The sequence below is a fragment of the Temnothorax americanus genome, unplaced genomic scaffold (genome assembly GCF_048541705.1).
Source record: "Temnothorax americanus isolate GAGA-0224 unplaced genomic scaffold, ASM4854170v1 Scaffold4, whole genome shotgun sequence".
Taxonomy (NCBI): Eukaryota; Metazoa; Arthropoda; class Insecta; order Hymenoptera; family Formicidae; genus Temnothorax; species Temnothorax americanus.
In genome coordinates, this window is record NW_027509547.1 from 7,575,038 (window position 1) to 7,591,155 (window position 16,118).

General features: G+C 39.5%; 1 protein-coding gene across 1 annotated transcript in view; it reads left to right on the forward strand.

Moving 5' to 3' along the window:
- LOC143902743 (uncharacterized) overlaps positions 1-10,818 on the forward strand; it is a 36,818-nt gene extending 26,000 nt beyond the window's left edge. The window contains exon 3 of the mRNA XM_077415910.1: positions 7,194-10,818. Within this exon, the coding sequence (XP_077272036.1) occupies positions 7,194-7,208 (15 nt within the window). The 3' untranslated portion in view covers positions 7,209-10,818. The remainder of the gene's footprint in view (positions 1-7,193) is intronic.
- The last annotated feature ends 5,300 nt before the right edge of the window (positions 10,819-16,118 follow it).

Genomic DNA, 16,118 nt, shown 5'->3' on the forward strand with positions numbered 1-16,118 from the left:
AATTAGTGACATTTAATCTAAACGTACTGTTAATCTCGGTCGTTTGTTATTGATAGATAGAATTTTACTTTTTGCGAGAAATAAATGGTACATTCGCCCATTTATAAAACCGGGTTCGAAGAGGTGTGTTACAACTGTGATAAATCGCGTTGCTCCGAATTGTTTCTATTGTTGTTTCAGTCTGCAAACATGGAAATTTACAGGTTGATTTGTTTGTTTCCCCCCGACGTTAATAAACTGACGCGTTAAATAATTTAGAGAGGCATGTTGATTTTTATTATTAAATAAACGGACAGTTTTATTTATTGTTCCGTCGGGTTTATCGATGCGCAGCATCCCGGAAGGTCTTGTTGTATTAAAATAAACAAATGTTATGAATAAGTTGCGAGATATAAAGTCGTGAAGGACGGATTGCGTATATAGTACAATTTACAACGATGAAACTTTTTAATAGTCCTAAAACGAGAGTTGCAAATATTTGTTTGTGGTTTAATCTCTGGGTTTTCCAAGCTATGGCTACGGTGTACTATAACGGACTGTAAACTGTTCGCTAGTAAACAGAAGGCGGATTGCATCGATGAAATTACAATCGAGATATATGGCAATGTCAATATTCTTAATTTGATGGAAGGGTTCCTCAGGTTCTTTTAGAATATGCGCAGCTTTTTTTTGTTACGGGTATATAAAATTTAAAAAATAAACGATATTAAGAAAATATAAAGCTATTATATAACAATGAAAAATGGCTGGGCAAATATTGAAGACAGATATTTTAGAGTAATAAAATAAATTATCTAATTTTTAATAATAATTCCGATGCAATAATTATTTTATATTTAATAGCTTCAATCGCGATATAACGTTGGCGCGATCGTGTTACTATTTCAATGCAACAATGTAATTGCAATTATTGTTATTATCGTCACGCTCAATTATGTTATATTACGAACAATAATATAATATTATATAGCATTCGATTAAATATGTTACTATAGGGAGAACGTACAGACGCATTATAGATGCAAGTAGATCCGCACAAATACTATTTTCGCGTTCATGCACGACCTCGTTAGGTCGTGCGATATGCACATCGTTTTTTCGTCAAATGGCGAATGAAACTACCGGTCGCGAACGTTGGCGCTTTCTTTCTCTGCCGCGAAAGCGGCAAGAAAAGCCGACGGCACGTCAACCGTCAACGATTTATTGCTAATTATTGTTCCGCGTGTGGAGTCCGGAAAAACCACAAAACGAGCGCGGAATGTCCTGCGCGCGAGACGCGCACACGTAAAGCTCTGACACGCGAGCCATGCCGCGCGAAGTGTGGTATAAAATCGCCGCCGACATTGATGGATGCGAAATCGGACCTTAAACCAACCCACGTAGCTCCGGCTTGGTCCAGTCTCTGATACATAGATATTAGAATAACAAATGGTGCCCGGAGATCTCTCCGCTCCTCTAAAAAAGAAAAGACAGGTTACCGTTTTTGCATACTTTGCGCGATTTTTTGCCCCGCTGCTTGGCACTTTCACGGTGACTCGGCGCTCCGAAGAGGCGAGAGAATATTTCACGAAGTGCTTAGGAATGAAAGCTGCCGCGAAGAGTCTCTAGATGCAATTTAATTTACAATTCGATTTCTCAGCTGAATTATATATTACGGTTGGCACACGCAAATTATAATCAAAATATAACTCGCGCAATTATACGTACATGCGTAATGAATTTAAATCAGATATATCTCTTTTCTAATTTTTTCAACATTTTTTTTTCTTTAGAAGGAGATTGCAAATTTCGTGGCTTGTCTCACTGCTTGGCGAGAAATTACTATACACGCCTTAAAGGGGTCGGCACCCCGTGCACGAGGTTTCGAGTTGAGAGTGGGGCGACTGTAAGCGCGACGCGATACCAATTTGGGCAATTAAACGATTCCCATCTGCAGGGGGCTAAACGTGTTATCTGCTCGGTTATATTCGTTAGTCGCAGCCTCCTCGCCGTATCGCGCTGTCCTCTTACCCTCTCGCCATCCTGCCACGCCTCTACCCCGCCGATATTCCTGGGGGGAATGGCGTCACGACACTGTGTGTATCGGCCTTGTGAAACCTTGTTACACGTACTCGCAGTTGGCGCCGCATTCTCATATCGTCGCCACCGCGGCGTGATCTTCCTTGGCGATGTTTCGGTAGTATTCCTGAGGACATCTTCCATCGAATGAGACCTCAAAACGTTTCCGCAAATGTCGTTCGAGAATCCGTGCGCGCAATAAGGGGTCATTTTCGTAGATTGCAATAATTCTAAATGAATTTTGAAGTAACCACCGCAATATTTTGTATAATAAAACAATGATCAATTTTTATATTGATCCCTTAAATTTTTATAACTTTGCTAATCTTTTCTGTTTATTTATCGCGATTTTTTTTGTCTTTATCATTTACGATTTACAAAATGTATGTTAATCAAAGCTCATTGATGACATCGCTTTTGATGACAATTGTATATCTATATTGATTGTTCTTCTGATGTATAACGTTATGAAGGATCGCGAGAAACTCACAGGAAATACTTACTCGCGAAGCAGACGAAACCGGAATCGGAACTCGTTCTAGCGTTGCAATTTACCAAGTCACCGTCGGAACTTACAACTTTGCCTATAACGAATTCGAACAAATTTTAACTGGGTATTCGACATTCTGTGTGACCACGAAAGATGCAGATGACAGTCCTCGCTGAAGGACAGTCCTCCTTTTGCTTTGAACTTTCGTATATCCAGTTTCGACTTAGTAAAGTTGAACAACTTTCAATCCATCGGTCACGATGTGTGCGTATGTGCGTGTATCGCATATACCGTTTTCTGTATTGAGAATTTTACTTTTTTTCTGAGCATTAAACGTACAGTCATTTGCAAATATTATTGGATATCTATTTTGTAAATATCGTAATAATTGTAAAGAAGTGTTGAATAATGATAAATAAACATTTTATTTAAATAATTTTATTATTAATAAAGTCAACTATCTTCTCTCATAATAACTAGATGTAATGACACAAATATATACTTTTTTAAATAATACTTTTTTTTAAATATATCTCGATATGAATTTATTATTCTGTCATTTCTTAACCAGGCAACGAAGGCGTAAAAAACTAATGCCACGAGAAAATTACAATTCTCTGAAGTATAACTGTTGCATTTTAATGTCACAGTTGAAATCACCAAAGTTATGCTCGTTTAAAAATCTGGAACGTTCTTCGACCCTCTATTATGAAGAAATTCATGATTTTTTTCACGATCGAACCACCGAAGTCACTGTCCGAGAGCAGGAGTTCTACCGGCGAGTTGCAAAATTTTTGTCGGAAAAGTGCGAATCCCGAGAGAAGAATGTGTCTATTCATAACGCGAATGCACTCTAAAAACGGCATTGCTGAAAGAATGACGAGAAAAAATAACTTCGCTAGCCACTGTTGCGTGTTCTCGCTACTATATAGCTATACCTGTTTTGTTAGGGAATTGTACTAGAAAAAAAAATTGCAAGAGGTTACTAGACTCACGAATAGTTTTTCATTGTATTTCTCCCGCTCTTTTCTTTCTACCACAGCCATCAACAGGAAGAAAACCTTTTTTGCATATCTTAGACGAAGTTTATACTTTTTACATTTGCTAAAATTACTATAAACACATATATATTTTTTGCATATACGTATATATATGTATTTACATAAATATTTTTTACATTTAAAGATGTGCTAACTGAAAAAGTTAATGGAAATACCATTTCTAATTAATTAAACATGCATAGCGGTAGTTTTAATGGATTCTGTTGATTCCGTTTAATGATGATTACACTCTACATTATGTATGTAATGTACAGTTATAAAGTAATCATTATTATCGTCAACATATATATCTTTTAAGATGGGCATTATGTCCGTCAGGAGACAGCAAACTCAAAGTAGGCTATTAACTTAATATTCTGGTCTTAAGCACTAGATTATAACAAACAAAGCGACTTTGTCAAGGTTGCGAATAATCCCTTCGTCGATCCTCCGTAGTAATCATCGTTGATGCTCGTTCGCAGGTGTATTCGCGAAAATGCGGAAATTAGTTTTATGAGCCCCTCGTTTCCAGAAAGTGAGACAGACCAATTATTAACCCTCCATGTGTTTCCGACAATAGCGTGTCGGAGTTCGAACACGCGTAACGAGGGTTAACGTGATGTCGCCTTCGTTTTCCCTCATCGTTGTACATCTTTCCGCAATAAAGGAAATTATGTTTGAAGATTCTACAAATTGCGAAATAACACGCACAAAAGTCTCTTCACGTGAAAATTGTCTTAAAGATATGAAATATTTTACAAGAATAAAATTACGGTCATTAACAGTTGAATATGTATATTATTTTCGAAAAGACTTCTACTATCGATTTGTAAAAATATTAATTACTCATCGCAAACAGTACCGATACTCGAGAATTTAAAGCCGAAAGGGACATATATCCTAATCTATCTAAAATGTTTTTAGAATTAATTTGCGATTCTCACCTATTAATATTCATACGGAAACATAAAAAGGTAGTAAAGGTAACATTTTTCCCTTTGATCCACGTTTCAAATTGTTGCGATACAACGTACTAAAATTATATTACCATTATTTGCACTTTGGTTTCTCGTTTTGATAATAATTCTCTTTTTAGACGTTTTAAACGTGTACGTATTTCTTTAATAACCAGCTCGTATGCGGAAACGTATAATTGGACTTTTCTCCCACGCGGCGCAACGCAAAAACTCATGATCGTCGGCTGACCCGCGCATTTCGCGCTGAAATAAGAGCATCATAACTCTAGCACGAAAGAGGAGCCTCATAAATAGATAAAACAGTGAAAAGCGACCCGATAGACATCATAAATGATTTACCAATAGCGCCGACACGTCCATTCGCGTGCTTTCATCGTCTACTCCATTCAGAGATCGACTCTCTAAAGCTGTTGAAAAAACTTGCTTTCATCATGAAATGTAAAGCAAATATTAATATTTTTTTAATTATTATTATTAGACGCATGTAAATATATAAACTATCAAAAAAATGTAAACTTAAGTTATTTTTAATAAAACTGAATTATTGTTTTGTTATAGTATATATTATATAAAATATATTGTCATATACAATACACTTTTCTATGTGTAACAATTAATGGAAGAAAGTTACTGTGGTCGAATACAGAACACGCACACACATACATTTTAAGAATTTTTTTATAATGTCTAAAATTATTTATAGTGAAGACCTATCATTATCAACACCATTTGCTGATTTCCTAAATTACGCAGATATTGTATATATTTCATATCAAGCATAAGACAGCAGCAAATAAACGAAGTGGTCGCTGCTTATTTCGCATAATGCCGCAAAACTGTTCGAGTTGCGTATGTACCTGCTTTGGCATTTATGGGGGCATTTATACTGACTGGTGGTTATATAACGGTACAGCAGGGGTAGTTAGGGGTGCGATACTATCAGCGGAGGCGCCTCCAATCATTTCCCAATTAGCAGCTGATTGCGTACAGTCCCCGATAGAACTTCGAACAGCTATTAACAGCACCCTGAGAAGAGAGAGAGAGAGAGGGGGGGGGGAGCGAGCTAGAGTTCTATACATATATAGGGTGGAAAGGAAGATAGGGTTGGAAGTATGAGTAAACGACGGGTAGAGGAGGGGACGATTTGCAACGTTAATATCCAACGATGCGAAACGGCTCGGGCGCAATATCGGTGATCGCGCAAATTGCGATCGGCAATGGCGATCTTTATACACGGACTCGCGTGAGGGATAATATAATGGTGTCATTAAAGATAGCGCCGCCATTCCACGGTCGTATTGTTATTGGAAAATCGTCCGGCGCCGCCGTCCTTCGGGGCTTAAGTCTCATTTTTATAGCCGCTTGATCTCTGCCTTTATAGCGGTAGATGATGGATTTCGTGGAAATTTTCATTTTTGCAGATATAATTGACTATTTGAATTCGAGTTGTTTGAATTTGAAAGATTTTTAGCGAAAGAGAAAGAAAGAAATGTTATCAATTTATTACCAGTTTGCAATAATTAAAATCGTTTTTATTCTTGTCTCTTTTAAATCAAAGATCGTTTATCAGCATCAGAAATTATTCATTGTAATTAATATTAGCAGTGCTGGGATAACAAATGCAATATAGAACAGAAATATCTGAAAGATATAATATCGCGCGCGATGATACATAATTTTTTTATGGCTATCATTTACGTGTAGGTACTTTTCGTTCGTGAGTTGGACGTATCGTAGTCACGTTCCAGCGCACTTTATACAGTTATATGGTTAATCCTTCCACATGGAGACAAATGCTATCGTGTTAGAAAAATAAATGACGAGAGTCTCTGCAAACCTCAGTTTCGACGATTTGATTAATCTTGAATCTCTTGTTAGCGGCGATCTCGTTGATTTAATATTTTTTTTTTATCGAGACCAGACAGAATTGCAAATTTTGTCAAAAATACACGTTGCTTAAAAAATAGCAGAAAATAGAGGAATAGAAAAACTCAATTAATTCACTGTATCACAGTGAGATAACAAGAAAGGATAGAAAGCGTACCATTTATACAACAATTTCGATCCATCGACACATTAAATTGTCTACATTTTCCAAGAATATATCTTTGGCTATAATATTTTTTATGATTTATACTCTTTCTAAAAATATAATACATATTTTTATGGATCTCGCAATAGCCAGTTTCGATATTATGCGGATACGATAAACGCTAATAATTGCTTCACGCGCGTGGAAGTTTTCGCATTTGCGATATTGAAGGAAGACAGGGTGGAGAAGTGGCCTTAATAGCCGCGTCGCGACGACTCAGCGTCGGCACTTTGTGCGTAACATTCGAATGGGACGGCGCGCCGTTAGTCACATCAAGCAGAAAAATGGACTAATGGTCCAGTGAAGGAGAAGAGGACGGTTAAAATGCCGAAAGTGGTATTGCGCCGTCCGAAGGACGCTAACGACGCGACCTTCTCTCGTTAACGTTCATTGTCTCTTAGACGAATTAGCCGTTGAATTTGTTGTCTTTTAATTCGCGTAAAATATGGCCAAGTGGAATCTTTTTGCTGCCTCCATCAAACATTTTAACGAGAGACACCACTATAATTGTTCTAATTGTTTCTTGTGTGTTGCAGAGTCTGGCGACCTAGCCGTTGCGGCCCATCATTTTCCGGGGACCGATAGTGACGTTGACGGCGACGATGACAGCGTTGTCAGTGACAACGGTGGCAGCGATGAGGAATCGTCCGAACAAGAAATCCACAACGTGCCGACGCGGAAGCAGCTGGCCGAACAACGATCTCGATGGGAATTATTCAGACGGTCCCGAAACCACTTCAAGACGTCGAAACATCACGCTCAGGTGCGTCCGATGGCGCGACTCGTCGTCGCTCGACATCAGTGTCGTGTTGGAGAACAAGGGTGGAGTGACGGTACTGAGAGTATGTTGAGTGCCTGATGCGGCCGCGATCGAATGATAAAATGCGTCCGTTAAGGGTGGCGAATTCGGTACTGAATTTTTTATAAGTAATCATACGAAGGGTAGTGCTGTGTGACTTTGATTCGAAATGCTGCGACAAATGACGAACGCGGTGTAGCGAGGGCAACTCGTATTGTGGGTCGAGAGGAAGGCTAAGTCAAGACTTTACATGTGCGTTGCGTTTTGAAAAATTAGATTGGATCGTTTATGATGCGCTTATCTAATAGTATCGAAAAATCCTACAGCGGCAAAACTTGGTTTTATTCTTTGCTTTTATTTTCATGATTTATATTTCACAGAGAGATTTCATATTCTCATGTATAATTTTAAAGGTTTTTCTATAAACAAATCACATTACACTATCGCACTTTGGGAAGCACAAAGAATCATTTTATATAAAAGAAGGAATTCTAACTTCATCAAAATTTCTTTATTTACATTGTATCTCTTGTTACGTATGACGTAGATTATATTTCACGTCATGTTCAGGAAATTAACCTTTCCTCGCTTACATCTTCTTCAAAGAATTTCTTACGGATGTCTGCGAAGAAACTACGATACAATTACGCGGGAGAACACGAAGTATTTTCGAAAGCGAACCTTTCTCTCGAAAACCGAACCGAGCTAGTACACACACGTTGCGACGAATGAACACGGTGAAACGTACGAAATTAAGGACAACTACAGACGGGGCAAACGAGAAAAATAGAACTTCGCCGAACTCCCGTTGGTCATGCACGTGTTTTCGCGTGCCCCGAACAAATTACGAAGATATTCTTACGTATTTATATTTGTCTCTCTTGACGTTTTGTTTCCGCGATCATCACACAAATCACACAAATTATCGCAACTCCCTCCGAATGCGAATCTATTCTACGCCGCATAATAGCGACTGTTCAAGCAATTTCGGAAAACAGCGGACATAACATTCGGTGAAAAGAACGCGTGGAGATGTTTACTGCGCCTCCCTCACTCCAGCTATATGCATTAATTTACGTAAATTACGAGCTCCCGGTTTCTCTCGTAAATAAATCCTAAATTAGAAACATATTTTATATTTCCATATTTTACATTTTTAATCAAGATAATATTTCACGTAAAAAGGATATGCAGATATACTTGATACAGGTATGTATATCAAGTTATATCTCACTTTGCTGTTTGTAACATTTTGGCATCGCAAAAAATATGATATGCTTTTATTTCATCAAATTACTGAATGTAACGATTCAAATGAAAAAAAAAAAATTACTTCGTTACAACATAATCTTAACGATAATCATGTAATACGCGATCGCTTATAAATATTTTACAAGCCAAATGGCATTTCCTGATTACTGGACTCTTTGTTTCTGAAGCGGGAGCAAAGCAAGCGTGTACAATAAGTTTATTGGATGTCGGAGATATGACAGACATGCTAACGGGAGAGAAGAAAAAAGGGAGCCAGAGGGAAGCCGTTCAACAAAGTAGAAAAAGTCGATTCCACGACGATTCGGACACGCGTCATCGCGTGTTCCGAACAAATTAGCGATCCCTGACTCCCCGCTATGGCTGATTTATTCGTCGTGGTATATGCATCGTCTGACGAATTATCTCCGTCCTCGTCGGGCACGTGTACCGAGAGAATTGAATATGTGCAAAAATCGCCGGGTACAGCACGTAAAAGTTTCGCAAACGGAAGTGCTTTAATCAATTCTCCCCGCCGAGCGTTAATAGAAAGTAACTTAGGACGGTGACTCTCTGCGCTAATTTAAATTTATGGGAGCCTCGAGTGAAGCTATCGATGCGGTACTTATTGATTATCTTGATTACCTCGAAATTAATTTTACCAAATCCCGATTTAATTATTCTTGATTCATTAATTGTTATTTCCGTCGCGTGAGATTCCGCGATTGTTATTTTTATCGGATATCCGTACGCGCCGCTTTTAACTGGAGCATAATGTGGGCGGAGATTAACGAGACTAACACGCTAATAATGGCAACGTTAATTACCACCCCAGATAAACCGCCTAATCATCAAGCGAGTGGACGCACCAATTAGGCGCTCGCCCGATGATCGAGTGGATTTCAATTTAGGATCGAGAAATCCCGGAGCCAGAAATTCAATTCCTCGTTTTTCTGAAAATATTAATTTGTTTGACGCGCACACAGATTCCCTCGATCCATCAATATATAACTTAGCCATTATTTAAACAAGTTTATTACTCCAATTTTATTAAACGCCAATGAGATGCTCAACTGATGTGTAATTTTAAATCATTGTTCCGTTGTTAATTTGTCTTACATTATTTACCGAATTTGTTTCAAATCTTGAATATCGCCGGGGCGATTAATCGAACGAAATTTGCAGATCGAAAACAGTCTAATTTTTCACAAGACTACATTCACGGATGCACGAATGTTCGATTTACTAAACTATTTAAATAATGTAGAGTTTGTTTAATGGATATACGATCTGTTTCATATGGCCGCGTTACATGATGAGCAGGATTGAAACTGGTCGCATGCGCATTTCATGTTATACACACCGGGGAAAACGTTGCATCAGTCTTATCATGGAGCTTTTGTATAAAAATATAGCGAAGTGAGCGACAAATGTGAAAGTGCACTATAGATATTAATCGAAATAAGCCATTTTATTAAAACCCGAAATAGCATTTTATAAATTAATAGTGCTTGTTCGTAAACGACATAAACAAATATCGTTGGCCTAAGTAGGGAGCGGTGCAACGCTTTTTATGTGTGTATATACTTGTGGATAGGTGTGATTGCGTTCACTGTTACTTTTTACTAGTAACCGGTTACATTTAACAAAAATTTGTACAAGAGCGCTAATTGTAGTATTGCGTAAGATGCCGCGAGTTTTTCATCGACATGTACAAAAAAACGCTTTTCTCCTCAGCCGGCAAGCGGATTCTCGAAGGTGTGCACGCACGTGACGTTTGATAAGCGCTCGAAGACACGGAAGATACGCGGCTATAGAGAGAGAGAGAAACATACGGTGTTTTGCAGTTTAGATTTCGCGATAGATAAACGAGACACTTAATTTCTAAGATAGAAAGGAGGTGGCACGCGAGAGCGAGATGCGCGCTGAATCTATTCGTTTAAGGCAGACACCGTGGATATACACCATTCCACATTCACGAGCGCGACGCAGCATATGTAATTTTTTGTAAATACGTGTAAGTGCAGCGAGGATGGTGTCGATTCGAGGTGAAAAAGAAAAACGACTACACGACCCTTTGTGCTCTATTCTTTCCCATTTTCTCGCGAAGGAAATGTGTCAACGAAAAAACGCCGCGCGCGATAATTGTGCTGCCAATCTCTTCCGCGGAGAGACGACGAAGGTCGCGTGAACTTAGCTTCTTCTCGCGTGTGTATGTACATACGTATGTGTGCGTGCATGTGTGGTAAAAACTCGTCGAGAGAGGGGGATTAGACTACAGATGAGCAAGCATAATGTCCAGGAAGAAAACGAGGGAGTACTTTTCCGGGCTAGCGTCCAGGCGTGCGTGATGACGTAGATGATGAAGAGGTAAGAGAAGAGATGTGCGCGTGTAACACAGGGTAGACAATAGGGACCATCGAGAGGGAGACTGCTACTAGGAGCGAGCGAGAGCGATGGCGCGGGACGCGGCGGATGTTCGCGTTTCATGAATATTTCAACATCCGTCGACGACGGTAAATACCGAGCGTTGTGAAATTATGTTCTGCGAGCCAGTCGACCCAAATACGCCGTTCCTCGCGACAAGAGGTTTCCTGCGAAGAGTATTATGGGGACAGCGCGTCGGGATGGTGAACGATAGGAGAGAAATTTACCTGAGAACGTTGTCTTGAAACTCTCCGACGGCGGATATAAATGTTGAAACTGTAGAAATTACTAGGGTTGTGTAGGTAACTCTTTACACATTTCGAACGAGTCGACGAGGAATATTCATTCGTATATCCGTTGTGAGAACTTGCGTATCCGTTAACGTTCCCGGAGTTTTCCGTTCGTTCAAGTAACACGGTAATATTATTCCCGAGGCGAATTCTCCTAAAACCCGCTTCTTTTGCAAACGTACGATCCGGGAAATGATCATATCCATTGCGGGATTACAGCGCATATTACATTTCGAAGTATAATGGAACGTTCGGAGCGTTTACCGTACCGACGCACGGCGTATTACATTTTGAAGTATAAAATTGTTTCACGATGTCGAATCTTTGAATTTTCGCCCGGCGCTTTCTCGGAGCTTTCGGAGCTTTCGAAGCTCTCGGTTCCGGAAGAACGCAATTTCTATTCCGCGGGCGCAGCGTGTATACGGGCGGGTCGAACTTTATTACGGAGGAGCGGCGCGCGAGCACTCGAGCAAGAGGTCTCCGAGAACCTCGCGGGCGGTTCTTTGATCGACCGCGAACGGGAATTCATTCGGCATCAAGAGACGACCCGGTGGGTTAGTAAACCCCTTCGCCGTAGAGGAGGAACGGGTCAATAATGACGACGTGGCAGCCTCGACTCGGCTCGTAGCCGAATCGCGCGTCGTCGTCGAGAAGAAGAGCGCGCGCGAGGCAAACTGCGGAGGGCACGGGGAAGAACGTGCCACCTGTTACACCCTCGCCTTCTCGGACTCTCCTCCCTTCTCCGCGCGAGCGGCGTGAACGAACGTAAAGTCGAAAGTTCGGGGGTTTCTTCGACGCTACTCTTCGGTGGAAACTGGCTATCGCGGAGTGTTTTTCGAGCGACTCGCCGAAAGTTTTCGTTTAGGGGGAATTCTATTTCCGATGGCTAATTTAATTGTTTTTATCCGACTATTATTGCGATTGCTCTGTGATTTATATTACTTACGGTCTTCCGTATAATAAGAATTAACGATCGATCTTATTTACGATCACATTTATGTCGAACGGGGACCGTTCAACGTAAAGCGCGAAACAGATTTCTTTTAAAAATCAAGATATAGCTTAAAATTATGAATTATATTGTCGAATTTTTGCACTGCATGTCCGCCGTTCGTTCTTTGCTCGCTCCTGTAAGCACCAACGATCGTGACGCATCAACTACCTATTTCGTGGGGAATTTTTTCTCCGAGATACGTTTGCCTACGTGGATACAGTGGATCGACTTGTCTTGGGCGGGGCGAATTGTGAAATCGTGCGAGATGGTCAAACACAATAAGCTTGGAACTATGTACTTAACATGATAAACCATGTTCGAATAAAAATGTCACATAATATAATGCCTGTTTTATTACTGCTTCAATCTCATAAGTGCAGGCGCACTAAACGTGAATCTAATAGAATCGAAAGCATTAAGGTGTAATATCGACGAGTAAATCGATATTCCGGCAAATCCGTGTCTGACGTCCCAGCAAAATGAGGTACGTATACATTACTTTTTTATTTGGTTTATTAATAAAACCTTAACATTATATCCTATCGGCGTAATATTTTTCTCGCTTGCAGGTATTCTGTTCTAAAAAAAAAACCCAGCAAAATTTGTTATGGGTGATGTAAATTTTTGCCGGCACCTGTGCCATTTTCAGAGCCGGTGTTTCCCGCCGCGGCAAAAGAAAGAATCCCAATCGTTTAGCGGATAAATACCGTGAAGAAAAATTCGACGTCGCGTCTCTATTTTTTTTTTTTTTTTTTTTTTTCAAGCTGCGCATTACTTTTCATAAAAATATGTCGAACGTGATACCAACTGATACGCGATCAATGCAGCTCTCACGCCCGGCTGGGCGATAAAAGCCGCCGCGGAATATACAAGCCGCGCGCGCCGGTCTCGCCTTTTAGCGCATCGCGCTTACGGATGTATCGCGGTTTTTATTGCGCGCCGATGCGTTTTTCACGCTCGATCGGCACGGCGAAAACTACTCAGTATATCCACCGCCGTATATCCAGTGTCACAGCAAACCCCCGCGTGTCCCCGCGAGCTTCATATTCGACCTATCCGCGCATTCTTGTTGCGCTATAACCGTATAACACGTAACCGTGTTGCCCGATAAACCGCGATCGATCAAGCCGGGCCAAAATATGTCGACGCGCGTCGAACGCAACCGCGTTTTTTAACATCTCGAATGTTTCATAGCCTTCCAGCGCGTCCCGCACCGTGAAATAACGTCCGCGTCGGTGCATCGCGTGCGGCGCGACGCGTGCATCACCATGTACTCTCTTTTCACAATCGCTCGTGAATCAACGGTAAATTCATCCGTACCGCTGTATTGGCATAAATACCGGAGTGCTTGCGCTTGCGCGAGATGCTTTTCATGCGTGTATATAAATACGGTAACCGATAAAACCCTCTCCACCGTCGATTGCGCCGATAACAATGCGCCGTTGTGCATCAGAGAGAGCCAAGTCGATTTAATTTAATAATCGCGCGTAACCAGCACTGGTCGATAAAATCTGCCGCAAACAAAGCTCTACCGAGAATTTTGCGTTAAAACGCCAATGAATTAAATATTGACACGCGTTTTTGGAGCATCGCCACTTTTGCCGTGTTATACGTTCATCATTTGTAACGGTATTAATTGAACGATATTAATGATATTATAACCAGAGTGTGATCGCTATCGGAAGATTTATCAGCTTTATTAACGATTAATACATTACAGAAATTAGCGGTTTTATCTTTCATCAATAATTTAACACGTTATCGAATTGAGATGTATTTAGCAAATAATTTTTTCTAAATGTGTTCATATGAATTGACTGTCTGCATTCTCTGCAAGCTTGATATCTTTCGTTATGATTCAATTCGCGTCTCCAGAAGTTTTCCTGGGTTTACAATATAATATTGAGACAATACGCTCGTTGTTATTATTTAAGAAATATACCTTAGTTGAAATTCAGCACCGGTGGCATTACCATTTTTAAAACACGAGCTGCAGTTGCACCACGTTCGCGACGCGTATATAATTCAAAGATTTATTCCGCGTAAAAGAAACGTTCTCAATTCTTGATAGGCAATCATTCAGTCTCTCGGCTGCAGCTACTTTATAAACCTTTGTAACCACGTTACCTCCCGTATAGTTTCCCTTATCGATCAAACGCGGGAAATATGTTACTACATCGGGAGAGTCAACGTTCTGCCGCAGCGGTGGAATATTTTGTGACTTTCTCATTGTGCACCGGTGCGTTTTCGTCAATCTGGAATTTTTCTTTTGGTGCTTCGTGCATTTACTTAACACTTTGCACATTGCTACACTTTACACTGCATTGCGTAAACAATTCAGGAGTCCATATTCGAATAAATCTTGCTCTATTCTGTAATACACTAGATTTGCTATAGTTCATTATACATAATGGTATTTATTAACAATTAACAACGGATAATTATATGTCTCAGGCGTCGATCGTCTGATATTGACTAATTACATAAATGTATTTGTGAAAATTAAAAAATGTATATCGCGAATTAGTGAGAGAGAGAGAGAGAGACGACCATGTTATTTTAAATATATAATTTCCCAGAAATATTGCATTGCGATTTGCGTGTGATAATATGATAAATTTATAGAGAATAAAATTTTAACGCGCTTTTTTCAAAAATAAAAAGTATATCGGACATTCTCGAAGACATGTTATGTCTTGCGATATAATTTCCGACAGTTTGACATAGGAAAAGTTGTTGTACGATCCATAACTTGTATGGGCTATCAAAATGGTCGAGTGGTGTCCGCGAGAGTATATAGCGCGCTTTATAGAGCGGCCGTAACGGCAGTAGAGTCTTACGGAAATCCAGAGATAAACCGCAAATGAGAAAAGTAGAAATCACGAGGCCTAGTATCCTCGCGTGACGATATTACGAAAAGCCGTAAAAAGAGCCATCCAGATTACCACACGGACAGGGTTACAAAACGCAAACCAACTAGCGACGGCTAATAAACCATAAAAGACGTGAATCATGGACGTATATCGCCATGGATTTATCTTTATATTGCAAAACACATTTTCATCAAAAAAAAATTTATCGTACGCACACACACATACGTATATACACGCATCTACGTCTCGATTATACGCTTGAAATTTGTATATGTAGGCATATATTCTGTACTGATAGTGAATATATATTAAACAAGATCTATTTGGATCGTGTATAAAACATCATTACTTTTTTATAAGATAGCAAGTTTTAAGTTTAATTTACAATACGCTAAAAAATAGGGTTTTTAAGCGAAACGAGTTGCACAGACAGAAACAAATATTTTATTTAAATAGCAATAATATATGAATATACGAATTATAAATTATTATAAATGTGACTTATATTTTCCGCAACAAATAATATATTAGAGAGTATTTTATTCTATTTCATTAATTGTTTAGAGTTTAGAGTCAGTTCCTTTTTAAGAAAGAAACTGTAATAGGTATTATATTTTTTATATATGTATACATATTTTTTTCTATAAAGTACAAGAGTAATTTAATAATAAATAACTAGTGTAAAATAAAACATATGCGGTAATAGATAATTATGAAGTAAAACCTTACATATGGAAGTACGATGAATGCGGATTACAGCTTTTTAACGAAGTTTGTTAAGCCGGCATTTCCAGCAAGGCATTGAAAAGCTGGATTTACTCAAATTGGAA